This window comes from Ranitomeya imitator, chromosome 9 (genome assembly GCF_032444005.1).
Source record: "Ranitomeya imitator isolate aRanImi1 chromosome 9, aRanImi1.pri, whole genome shotgun sequence".
Lineage (NCBI taxonomy): Eukaryota > Metazoa > Chordata > Amphibia > Anura > Dendrobatidae > Ranitomeya > Ranitomeya imitator.
This window is the reverse complement of record NC_091290.1, coordinates 99,533,638-99,547,584: the sequence shown is the minus strand read 5'-3', so window position 1 is coordinate 99,547,584 and position 13,947 is coordinate 99,533,638. Positions and strand designations below refer to the sequence as shown.

The window sequence follows — 13,947 nt, the reverse complement described above, 5'->3', positions numbered from 1 at the left end:
CAAAATGAGCAATTGTAAGTACACAGTGCTATATAATGATCATTACAATATATTAAGAGGATAAAAATCTTCATGGGATGAGAGCTTCTTAAAATGACACTGGTTAGAAAAGTGCAATTTTTTAAAACTCAGGATTAATAGAATTTTTTCGATTTTTATCTTCATTTGAGTGCTTAGCAATGAAAAATTAATTACAAATATTTTACTTATCTAGTAGTCAGCAAAAAGGGTTAACTTTTAAATGGTGGCTCAGACGACTGCCTCCTTACACTCGGGAAAAGTTCATCTGTAGGGTTCTTTCATTATAATAGTACTTGGAGGATTGGAATGAATGCTCTATTATTCTCGTATATATATACACATTGTCTTGGCAGACGAAGCAATGATATGAGCAAAAAAAAATGATGTTACGTCTTGGCAAATTGTGCAAGCTCTTATGGAGCCAATGGTGAGGCAGGGAGGCTTGTAAAGGGGACTGTGTACATAGTCCATCCATGATATTCGCTCACAAGCGGCCACTTTAGGCCAGGGCTCCATGACAACTGGTCAATTGCATGAAGTGCTTCATGAACATTGCAAGCTCACCTAGCAAACTAATATGGTATAAGAATATTCTGCAATGACGGCAAGTGATCTATAAGGGATTATAGACGAGATCTGAAATCTTGTGTATTTAGTACACAGTACAGTGAAGAACTGCAAGTACGGAGCAACAATAAGGGCATTGATTTACTATAAAATCACGGAGAGACTGAGTCACAAAACTCCTCACTTAATGTGCAGCTGCTGAAAATAGATTACATTGCATCACATTCAATGTAACAAAAAGCCTACCACCTTTATAATATTTTTAAATTTCTTGGTATCTGCAGAAATCCAACACATTGTTGAAGTCTTAAGTATTTGGTATTTTAGTTGTAATAAATTTGTCATTTATTTGTGTGTATTTAGCTTAGTGCTGGAAAAAAAACAGTTGTCTATATTGTTACATATTTTTGCATTCGTCACCTATTTTAGCTATTTAACTACAGTGTTGAAAATACATTTTTGGGTTTCTACATTTTTTTTATCTTATCTACAGTACCTACCGTAATTCTAGTTTGTGCATATGGGCAGCTACCGTAACGGAAGGAAAAGAACGTAACATTTGCCAGATTTTGCCATTTTTGCTATACAAAATGGATAAAAAAATCACTTTGTGGAACTTTATCTAAAACATAGAAATGTGGTATTAGACCCCTAAAAAGCTTCAAAAGGCGAACAGGAATTTCAACTTTTTCTCAGTGAACAAAAAAGTTTTCATGTAATATGTGATGTCAGCATTTATTCCCTTAGAAAATGAAGGCATACCAGTGAGATCGGCCACCACTTAGTTGGTGGTGCTGCAACCTCTGCTATTTGACAAGAATTAGGTGGTTGAAACCTCTTTGGTCCCACAATATGCAGGGAGAATAACAGTCTCCTTACAGTGAACCCACGAGGTTTCGTGCAAGTGAACAGGGCTGTGTCTCTATCCCTGCACGGAGCAGACGACGAAGCACTATTCTGGGGAACCTTGTAAATATCATAGGAAATTAGCATTTAGGAAAACTTTAATGGACAAATCACCCTAATAAGATGCAAAGTATAAATTGGATGTTCTCACCAAACCATAAATTCAATTGTCATACAAAATGTAATTGTGATGGCAGCGGTAAGGAAAAAAATCTGTACCAAAACCGCAACTCCTGCGACAAGATAGCGCTCACATATCTAGCTGGATACAAAAAATGTAAGTTTAAGTTTCGTTTACTTAAAAAAAAAAAAAATTGAAAGCAGTCTCCATAGTGAGTTTTATTCTAAAGATATTCTTTAAAAACATTGTGTTAAGGTGAGGATATCTCCCACAGCACATCCATTTAGTCTTTGCAGCGCTACCTTGTGGCAGAGAAACTACATTCACAAATGAGAAAAAAAATCTACAACAAAAAATAAAATCAACTATAGTTGTCCACTACTTGGACAACTCCTCTCTCTTTTAGGGTATGTGCACACGTATTCCTGAGGTCTGCGGATTTTTCCACAGCGGATTTGTGAAAACCGCAGGTATAAAGGCACTGCTTTTTACCTGCGGATTTCCAGCAGAATTATCGCGGATTCCACCTGCGGATTTCTATTATGGAGCAGGTGTAAAACCGCTGCGGATTCCGCACAAAGAATTGACATGCTGTGGAATGTAAACCGCTGCGTTTCCGCGCGTTTTTTTTCGCAGCATGTGCACTGCGGATTGCGTTTCCCATAGGTTTGCATTGTACTGTAAACGCATGGGGACCCGCAGCTGCGGAAACGCTGCGGATCCGCAGCAAAATCCGCAGTGCGTGAACATAGCCTTAAAGCCTTTATATAGTTTAAAGCCACAATTTGCACTGACGTAGTTATTAGTGATGAGCAAATATACTCGTTCCTCGAGATTTCCCGAGCACGCTCGGGTGTCCTCGGAGTATTTTTTAGTGCTCGGAGATTTAGTTTTCATAGCCTCAGCTGCATGATTACAGCTATTAGCCAGGCTAAGTACATGTGGGGGTTGCCTGGTTGCTAGGAAATCCCCCACATGTAATCAAGCAGGCTAATAGCTGTAAATCATCCAGCTGCAGTGAAGAAAACTAAATCTCCGAGCACTAAAAAAAAAATACTCCGAGGACACCCGAGCGTGCTCGGGAAATCTCGAGTAACGGGTATATTCCCTCATCACTAGTAGTTTTCAATATATGGATTAAACTTATGAGTCTGTTCATGAATGCAGTTTTCTCAGAGCTCACACACTGCAGTTTTAATGCTGCTTTTTTTCTGTAGTTTTTTTTCAGCCAAGAGTAGAAGCTTTCAGTTCTTTATTGAGAAGTTATCAATCTTCACACCACTAAAATACATTGAATTGCAAAGTACAACTGTGAACTGGCTTTTTCTACGTTTATCTGCTCTGAAGTTTTTGTTTAATCGATTTTATTTGGTTAATTTTACTTTGGTTAAAAATATTCACATTGTTACAGTAATAAAACGTGTAGTTCAATACGTTTTTCTTGTCTCAATTAGAAAATGTACAATTTAAAACACATTTACTACTTTGCAAATTTTAAGAAAAAACATTGTATTTTTTTTTTTTTATACTCAGCCATACCATATTTAGGGCGCCCTCTAAATATAACATTTACATGGGTAACGTTTACTTATCCCTGCTACGAGAGGTTTCCTAAATTAATACAACCATAAATTACTAAAAAACAATTGAGGACATTTTTCAAACCAAAATTATTTAAGGAACTATACAAGTTTACAAAAACTCCTTCTAACAATTTGATTTTAATATGTACTGGGAAAAGTCCTCAACATTAGATGTTAGATTGGTGGAGGTCCAACACCCCATCGTGCCCTCAGACTATACCAGGGTATGGACAGTGAACAGAGCTGAACAGCATAGCTATGTAATGTGTAGTGGCCGCTGCTGGGTGCTGCAGTACTACCCTGTGCTGTTCAACTGCTGGAGCTAATAGCTAGTCTGTGTGGGTTCAGGGAGTGGGACACCCACAGATCGGATGTTCATTATCTAGCCGAAAGGTACTTGGTAGAAAACCGAACTTTAATTTTACGTTAGGCTACAAAAGGCGTTACACCTCAAGTGAACAAATGAATATTTCTTTGCTAAGGCCTAAATAAAATAAAAGGTCAACCTGAGAGAGCACACAGACGCTATTAAAAAAAAAAAAGGTAGCCATTTTCCAAAGTCAGATTTGGAAAACAAACTGTAAATACCTATGCAGACGAGTCCAAAATAGCCACAGTTTTCACAACTAGGAATATTGAAGACCGTTAACAAAATGTAGAGGGAAACAAACCACTAATAGCAAACTAGAAGACTGCTAAAAAGTGACAGCATCTTTTATATGTCGTCCAAACTAGACTTCACCTACTCCCACGTGGCTGGGTGAGAAGCGATGTGAATTATCATATATTAACAATAGACTCGTCTACTTCACAAATCTGAATAGGTGGTGGTCCATCTGCGCAACCCGGGAAATCTCACGCATATCAGGGAAAGGAAAAACTAAAAAGGATATTCTGGCCTCAACAAGTTACTACCATGAGGCAAAGTTCCCACGATGAATATTTGGCGAGCTTTTCAGATTGCAGATTTTTTGCACCTATTGGCTAAGTTTAAGCATAATAACAGATGCGGATTCTTTACTGTAAGAGCAGTGAGACTATGGAACTCTCTGCCGTATGATGTAATGAGTGATTCATTACTTAAATTTAAGAGGGGACTGGATGCCTTTCTTGAAAAGTATAATGTTACAGGGTATATACACTAGATTCCTTGATAGGGCGTTGATCCAGGGAACTAGTCTGATTGCCGTATGTGGAGTTGGGAAGGAATTTTTTTCCCCAATGTGGAGCTTACTCTTTGCCACATGGGTTTTTTTTTGCCTTCCTCTGGATCAACATGTTAGGGCATGTTAGGTTAGGCTATGGGTTGAACTAGATGGACTTATAGTCTTCCTTCAACCTTAATAATAACTATGTATAAATTAGGTTACTTGTGTATTTCTCAATGCACTTTTCTCATGTTTTCGATGTTGTGGTTATTGTCTCTTTTTTGGTGTGTCTTGCTTTAAAATATAGCTGCTGAAACACTTTCTGGTATGAAAGCACACTGAATGCGCTTATGCATCTTTTACCTGCGGATTTTCCTCATTTAATGCAGTTCCGTGAGAAAAACCCACACATAAAATTCTGCATACCAGCAAGAGAAATCGACGCTTCAGATTTTAGACATGTCCCAAAGATCAATTTATAGAGCAAAAAACAAGCAGCCCAGAGGATATGAGACGCTTTGTTTTTGAGCAACAAAAATGCCCTGTGTCAAAAACTCACCAAAAAAAACTCATTGTGGAAACTGATTTGAACACTGGAAAAGGGATAACTAATACATCAGTGTGGAGCCCACAGCTGAGAACCCATAATCACCAGAACAGGACCGCAGAGGGCTCCACCAAACAGTCTTCAACAGTGTCATAGGCTTAATTGGGGCAGCAGGATCCACAAGTGACCTGCCACTCCAACTCCTCCTCGTTGTGCTCGTGTGTCCTGGGAGAAAATAGGGGGACATGAGCTCCCCAATCTCACAATCCATGGGGCTCCCAGTGTGACAAACACGGAGATTGTAGTTCTCCTGTAGAAAGATGATATTAGGCTGGTAAACCTCGTGTAGGTCTTGTGTGCGCTAGGCCTTGTATCTCAAGTTGTGTGACCATGTAAAGGCAAGCTTCAGAGCTTTGAATGCACCAAAAATCCTTCCATTCTAGCAGTAATGACAAGTTGTTTTGAAGGCACAGGACTTTTAGCACAACATTACCAATTTTAAAAAAAAAACTATTATTAGCTGCAAACAAAATATAAATACATCAGTAAAAATTTAGAAAATTCTTCCACACTTAACGAAAATGTATAGCTTCCCTAATACAGTGGTAGTTTGTCTTTATGATATTAGATTTAGAAGTTACAGCAGAAAGTTGTGTAGCTTCATGGGAGATCCATAAACAGCTGTTCTAAACTATAAGTAGTTCAATCCCTAATGTAAAATTGCTACAATTTCTCTTCTTTTTAGGGCTCCGTTTTTCTTGAACTGCTTTAGGCTTCTTTCACACTAGCGTCGGGCCCGGCCCGTCGCAGTGCGTCGGGCCGAGGTTACCGACGCTAGCGTTGCCTCCGCCGCACAACGGGTGCAGCGGATGCTGCTTTTCAGCGCATCCGCTGCCCCATTGTGAGGTGCGGGGAGGTGGGGGAGGAGTTCCGGCCGCGCATGCGCGGTCGGAAAAGACGGTCCGTCGGCTGCAAAAAATGTTACATGGAACGTTTTTTGCGGCCGACGGTCGGCCGAAAAAACGGCGCAACCGTCGCGCGACGGTTGCGACGTGTGGCAATCCGTCGCAATGCGTCGCGTAATGTTAGTCAATGGAGAAAAAACGCATCCTGCAAACACTTTTGCAGGATGCGTTTTTTCTGCAAAACGACGCATTGTGACGGATTGCAGTTAACGCTAGTGTGAAAGTAGCCTTACCCTTTAAAATGTCAAAACTTACCACCAAGTATGGCATTGGTTTCCACTTCCCACATCACTTGTGACAAGTGTGTTTTGGACAGTGTCATCCATTCCTAGAAGTTGACGCCAGCCCCTTATCTACCAAGGCTAAGAAGTCAAGGTAAGAAATATGTATTACAGACAGCATTCTTGTGCGCTCCCATCCCCACCGTCCAGAAGTTGCACAACAGACGAGCTTCACTTGAACAATGGCATAGATTTCATTAATTTGTTCTGATGTGTTATGAAGAAATGTAATTCTTTACATGTATTTGTATTTTAGGTTTGCAGCTTTATAAATTAAAGAGTCTAAATCACTACATTTTGCACAGAAACAAATGCCATAGTTTACAATGATTAACACTATAGTAGCACAATGTTTTCAGTCTTCAGCTTTTCATCTAGTGGTAAGTTTTACCCTGCAGAAATGTAAGGAAATCTGTGCATTAAACAAAGCAATTAGTCTATGTAAACTGGGGCATTAATTCACATCATAAAAATGCAATGATAGTGACACCTAAGCAAACTTTCACAATCCCAGATAGGGATGCAAATGTTGCATTCCCTGGAGCTAAAAAAAACAAAACAAAAAAAAAACAAAAACTTTAACTTAAAACTCAAAGAAATTTAACAGCAACTGTAAAATATCTGCAAACCGCTACTTGTGTCCATGATTTACCATATATTATAAAGAATTTTTTACAAGTAAAAAAATCTCCCCAAGGAGACTTAAAGGCAACAAAGCTGGAAGCACAGAAATTTAAAGACATAATAGGGTGCAATAGGGATGACCATAGACTTTTCATTGTTGTCTTGTCATTTTTTTCTTTTGCCAAAAAGAATATTAGACTGATTATCAGGTATTAGGCATATTGGGCTCCAGGGGCTTACGGCATTCTCTTTGTATCCTTGCAGCTCCATGAGACATGTCACGTCCTATGATCTCATTAACTGTAATAAAAAACAACAGTACAATTAACATTTATAGCATATATTCTATTCCTATAATCAGCAAACAATTGGGCTCCCTTGGTGCACATAATAGTGTATGGTGACAAAAAAAGTTTATAAAACTAACAGCAGAGAAACTTCAACATGAAGAAATAGATGGCAAAATAAACTTTTATTTCAAGCACGACAAGTCCCTATTAGTTAGGCAAACGAAGTATTAGAATAAAAGTTATTGCATAGAAATATGACTATATGTAACTAATAACCAAGAGTGTGTTCAGAATGAGCAGGCATATCCACGTGAGGTATTAGCAACATAGCAAATTCCTAAATAGGATCTTTATTTGGATTGCCCAAATACATTTGTCTGCCACAACAGATACCTCTACACCTAAACTTACAAAGTCACTCACACAAAAGTACTACAGACTGTTTACTCCAGTGAAACAGGGTCAATTTAGGCCTTTGTGACCAGACAGATCGTTTACTCCAGTGTAAAGAGCCAATTTAGGCCTTTGTGACCAGATAGACCATTTACTCCAGTGTAAAGGAGCCAATTTAGGCCTTTGTGACCATACAGACCGTTTACTCCAGTGTAACGGAGCTAATTTAGGCCTTTGTGACCATACAGACCGTTTACTCCAGTGTAACGGAGCTAATTTAGGCCTTTGTGACCAGACAGACCGTTTACTCCACTGTAATGGAGATAATTTAGGCCTTTGTGACCATACAGACCGTTTACTCCAGTGTAAAGAGCTAATTTAGGCCTTTGTGACCAGATAGACCATTTACTCCAGTGTAAAGGAGCCAATTTAGGCCTTTGTGACCATACAGACCGTTTACTCCAGTGTAAAGAGCCAATTTAGGCCTTTGTGACCAGATAGACCATTTACTCCAGTGTAAAGGAGCCAATTTAGGCCTTTGTGACCATACAGACCGTTTACTCCAGTGTAACGGAGCTAATTTAGGCCTTTGTGACCATACAGACCGTTTACTCCAGTGTAACGGAGCTAATTTAGGCCTTTGTGACCAGACAGACCGTTTACTCCACTGTAATGGAGCTAATTTAGGCCTTTGTGACCAGACAGACCGTTTACTCAAGTGTAACAGAGCTAATTTAGGCCTTTGTGACCATACAGACCGTTTACTCCAGTGTAAAGAGCCAATTTAGGCCTTTGTGACCAGACATACCGTTTACTCCAGTGTAACGGAGCTACGGTAATTTAGGCCTTTGTGACCAGACAGAACATTTACTCCAGTGTAACGGAGCTAATTTAGGCCTTTGTGACCAGACGGAACGTTTACTTCAGTTTAACAGAATTTAGGCATTTGTGACCAGACAGACCGTTTACTCCAGTGTAACGGAGCTAATTTAGGCCTTTGTGACAAAACTGCCTTTTTCATTGCTTTGTGGCAATAATTCTAGCATACTTCCACACATCACACTGTTTCTGGGAATGTTCATTCATGACACATTGCACTTTATGTTTGTGATTATTTTAGGTTAATAGATACTTTCACAAATAAATAAAAAAACTTGAAATTTGATGAAAATGTAGAAATAAATAATTTACAAAATCTGAATTTTTATACCCTCAAAAAGGTTATCATTTTGATCTTTGAATAAAAATAAGTTTCACAATTGGATATGTTAAAAAATAAACTTCCTGTGCAGAGAATCTTACAGATGTGCCTCTGCAAGATACTAGTAATGGCTGCGTCTGACTTTTATTTTTTTAGAAAATTTACAAAATCTATTTTTTATGGGACCATTCAGTTTTGCAGTGAGTTTGAAGGGTCTATATATTGGAAATTCCCCAATATGAGAACATTTTAACCCCTTCCCGACCCATGACGCCACGTAGACGTCATGAAAGTCGGTGCCAATCCGACCCATGACGCCTATGTGGCGTCATGGAAAGATCGCGTCCCTGCAGATTGGGTGAAAGGGTTAACTCCCATTTCACCCGATCTGCAGGGACAGGGGGAGTGGTAGTTTAGCCCAGGGGGGGTGGCTTCAACCCCTCGTGGCTACGATCGCTCTGATTGGCTGTTGAAAGTGAAACTGCCAATCAGAGCGATTTGTAATATTTCACCTATTATAACTGGTGAAATATTACAATCCAGCCATGGCCGATGCTGCAATATCATCGGCCATGGCTGGAAATACTAATGTGCCCCCACCCCACCCCACCGATCGCCCTCCCAGCCCCCCGATCTGGCCGGTACACTGCCCCGCTCCCCTCCGTCCAGTGCTCCGCTCCCCCCCATGCTCTTGTCCGCTCCCCCCATGCTTCAATCATCCCCCCGTGCTCCAATCACCCCCCCTGCACTCCGATCCACCCCCCCGGTGCTCCGTTCCACCCCCCGTGCTCCATTCCAGTCCCCCCGTGCTCCGTTCCACGCCCCCCGTGCTCCGTTCCACCCCTCCCGCGCTCCGATTCCCCCCCCCCGTGCTCCGATCCCCCCCCCCCCGTGGTCCCCCACCCACCCCATCATACTTACCGATCCAGCCGGGGTCCCGTCCGTCTTCTCCCTGGGCGCCGCCATCTTCCAAAATGGCGGGCGCATGCGCAGTGCGCCCGCCGAATCTGCCGGCCGGCAGATTCGTTCCAAAGTGCATTTTGATCACTGAGATATAATCTATCTCAGTGATCAAAATAAAAAAAATAATAAATGACCCCCCCCCCCCTTTGTCACCCCCATAGGTAGGGACAATAAAAAAATAAAGAAATTTTTTTTTCCACTAATGTTAGAATAGGGTTAGGGGTAGGGTTAGGGGTAGGGTTAGGGGTAGGGTTAGGGTTTCGGTATGTGCACACGTATTCTGGTCCTCTGCGGATTTTTCCGCTGCGGATTTGATAAATCCGCAGTGCTAAACCGCTGCGGATTTATGGCGGATTTACCGCGTTTTTTTCTGCGCATTTCACTGCGGTTTTACAACTGCGATTTTCTATTGGAGCAGTTGTAAAACCGCTGCGGAATCCGCACAAAGAAGTGACATGCTGCGGAATGTAAACCGCTGCGTTTCCGTGCAGTTTTTCCGCAGCATGTGTACAGCGATTTTTGTTTCCCGTAGGTTTACATTGAACTGTAAACTCATGGGAAACTGCTGCGGATCCGCAGCGTTTTCCGCAGCGTGTGCACATACCTTTAGAATTAGGCTATGTGCACACGGTGCGGATTTGGCTGCGGATTGGCCGCTGCGGATTCGCAGCAGTGTTCCATCAGGTTTACAGTACCATGTAAACATATGAAAAACCAAATCCGCTGTGCCCATGGTGCGGAAAATACCGCGCGGAAACGCTGCGTTGTATTTTCCGCAGCATGTCAATTCTTTGTGCGGATTCCGCAGCGTTTTACACCTGTTCCTCAATAGGAATCCGCAGGTGAAATCCGCACAAAAAACACTGGAAATCCGCGGAAAATCCGCAGGTAAAACGCAGTGCCTTTTACCCGCAGATTTTTCAAAAATGGTGCGGAAATATCTCACACGAATCCGCAACGTGGGCACATAGCCTTAGGGTTAGGGTTGGAATTAGGGTTGTGGTTAGGGTTGGAATTAGGGTTGTGGCTACAGTTGGGATTAGGGTTAGGGGTGTGGGGGGGTTAGTGTTGGAGTTAGAATTGAGGGGTTACCACTGTTTAGGCACATCAGGGGTCTCCAAACGCAACATGGCGCCACGTTTTCTCGTATTCAAAAAGTCAAATGGTGCTCCCTCACTTCCGAGCCCTGACGTGCGCCCAAACAGTGGTTTACCCCCACATATGGGGTACCAGCATACTCAGGACAAACTGCGCAACAATTACTGGGGTCCAATTTCTCCTGTTACCCTTGTGAATCTAAAAAAATGCTTGCTAAAACATAATTTTTGAGGAAAGAAAAATGATTTTTTATTTTCACGGCTCTGCGTTGTAAACTTCTGTGAAGCACTTGGGGATTCAAAGTGCTCACCACATATCTAGATAAGTTCCTTGGGGGGTCTAGTTTCTAAAATGGGGTCACTTGTGGGGGTTTCTACTGTTTAGGCACACCAGGGGCTCTGCAAACGCAACGTGACACCCGCAGACCATTCCATCAAAGTCTGCATTTCAAAAGTCACTACTTCCCTTCTGAGCCCCGACGTGTGCCCAAACAGTGGTTTACCCCCACTCATGGGGTATCAGCGTACTCAGGAGAAACTGGACAACAACTTTTGGGGTCCAATTTCTCCTGTAACCCTTGGGAAAATAAAAAATTCTGGGCTAAATAATTATTTTTGAGGAAAGAAAACGTATTTATTATTTTCACGGCTCTGCATTATAAACTTATATGAAGCACTTGGGGGTTCAAAGTGCTCACCACACATCTAGATAAGTTCCTTTCGGGGTCTAGTTTCCAAAATGGGGTCACTTGTGGGGGGTTTCTACTGTTTAGGCACATCAGGGGCTCTGCAAACGCAACGTGACGCCCGCAGAGCATTCCATCAAAGTCTGCATTTCAAAACGTCACTACTTCAATTCCAAGCCCCGGCATGTGCCCAAACAGTAGTTTACCCCCACATATGGGGTATCACCGTACTCAGGAGAAACTGGACAACAAATATTGGGGTCAAATTTCTCCTGTTACCCTTGGGAAAATTAAAAAATTCTGGGCTAAATAATTATTTTTGAGGAAAGAAAACGTATTTATTATTTTCACGGCTCTGCATTATAAACTTCTATGACGCGCTTGGGGGTTCAAAGTGCTCACCACACATCTAGATAAGTTCCTTTCGGGGTCTAGTTTCCAAAATGGGGTCACTTGTGGGGGGTTTCTACTGTTAAGCAACATCAGGGGCTCTGCAAACGCAACGTGACGCCCACAGAGCATTCCATCAAAGTCTGCATTTCAAAACATCACTACTTCACTTCCGAGCCTCGGCATGTGCCCAAACAGTGGTTTACCCCCACATATGGGGTATCAGCGTACTCAGGAGAAACTGGACAACAACTTTTGGGGTCCAATTTCTTCTGTAACCTTTGGGAAAATAAAAAATTCTGGGCTAAATAATTATTTTTGAGGAAAGAAAACGTATTTATTATTTTCACGGCTCTGCATTATAAACTTCTATGAAGCACTTGGGGGTTCAAAGTGCTCACCACACATCTAGATAAGTTCCTTTGGGGGTCTAGTTTCCAAAATGGGGTCACTTGTGGGGGGTTTCTACTGTTAAGCCACATCAGGGGCTCTGCAAACGCAACGTGACGCCCACAGAGCATTCCATCAAAGTCTGCATTTCAAAACGTCACTACTTCACTTCCGAGCCCCGGCATGTGCCCAAACAGTGATTTACCCCCACATATGGGGTATCAGCGTACTCAGGAGAAACTGGACAACAACTTTTGGGGTCAAATTTCTCCTGTTAACCTTGGGAAAATAAAAAATTGCAGGCTAAAAGATCATTTTTGAGAAAATTATTTTTTTTTTTTATTTTCATGGCTCTGCGTTATAAACTTCTGTGAAGCACTTGGGGGTTCAAAGTCCTCACCACACATCTAGATTAGTTCCTTTGGGGGTCTAGTTTCCAAAATGGTGTCATTTCTGGGGGATCTCCAATGTTTAGGCACACAGGGGCTCTCCAAACGTGACATGGTGTCCGCTAATGATTGGAGCTAATTTTCCATTTAAAAAGCCAAATGGCGTGCCATCCCTTCCGAGCCCTGCCGTGCGCCCAAACAGTGGTTTACCCCCACATATGGGGTATCAGCGTACTCAGGACAAATTGGACAACAATATTTGGGGTCCAATTTCTCCTATTATCCTTGGCAAAATAGGAAATTCCAGGCAAAAAAATCATTTTTGAGGAAAGAAAAATTATTTTTTATTTTCATGGCTCTGCGTTATAAACTTCTGTGAAGCACCTGGGGGTTTAAAGTGCTCAATATGCATCTAGATAAGTTCCTTGGGGGGTCTAGTTTCCAAAATGGGGTCACTTGTGGGGGAGCTCCAATGTTTAGGCACACAGGGGCTCTCCAAACGCAACATGGTGTCCGCTAACAATTGGAGCTAATTTTCCATTCAAAAAGTCAAATGGCGCGCCTTCCCTTCCGAGCCCTGCCTAGTGCCCAAACAGTGGTTTACCCCCACATATGAGGTATCTGCGTACTCGGGAGAAATTGCCCAACAAATTTTATGATCCATTTTATCCTACTGCCCATGTGAAAATGAAAAAATTGAGGCGAAAAGAATTTTTTTGTGAAAAAAAAGTACTTTTTCATTTTTACAGATCAATTTGTGAAGCACCTGAGGGTTTAAAGTGCTCACTAGGCATCTAAATAAGTTCCTTGGGGGGTCTAGTTTCCAAAATGGGGTCGCTTGTGGGGGAGTTCCAATGTTTAGGCACACAGGGGCTCTCCAAACGCGACATGGTGTCCGCTAACGATGGAAATAATTTTTCAGTCAAATGGCGCTCCTTCCCTTCCGAGCCTTACCATGTGCCCAAACAGTGGTTTACCCCCACATGTGAGGTATTGGTGTACTCAGGAGAAATTGCCCAACACATTTTAGGATCCATTTTATCCTGTTGCCCATGTGAAAATGAAAAAATTGAGGCGAAAAGAAATTTTTTGTGAAAAAAAAGTACTTTTTCATTTTTACGGATCAATTTGTGAAGCACCTGAGGGTTCAAAGTGCTCACTATGCATCTAGATAAGTTCCTTGGGGCGTCTAGTTTCCAAAATGGGGTCACTTGTGGGGGAGCCCCAATTTTTAGGCACACGGGGGGCTCTCCAAACGTGACATGGTGTCCGCTAAAGAGTGGAGCCAATTTTTCATTCAAAAAGTCAAATGGCGCTCCTTCCTTTCCAAGCCCTGCCGTGCGCCCAAACAGTGGTTTACCCCCACATATGAGGTATCAGCGTAC

At 42.0% G+C, this 13,947-nt stretch overlaps 1 protein-coding gene across 1 annotated transcript in view; it reads right to left on the bottom strand.

The window, feature by feature from the left end:
- Positions 1-6,780: 6,780 nt before the first annotated feature.
- Positions 6,781-13,947, bottom strand: part of NFATC3 (nuclear factor of activated T cells 3) — a 224,022-nt gene continuing 216,855 nt past the window's right edge. The window contains exon 10 of the mRNA XM_069740254.1: positions 6,781-7,063. Coding sequence (XP_069596355.1) covers positions 6,969-7,063 — 95 coding nt within the window. The 3' untranslated portion in view covers positions 6,781-6,968. The remainder of the gene's footprint in view (positions 7,064-13,947) is intronic.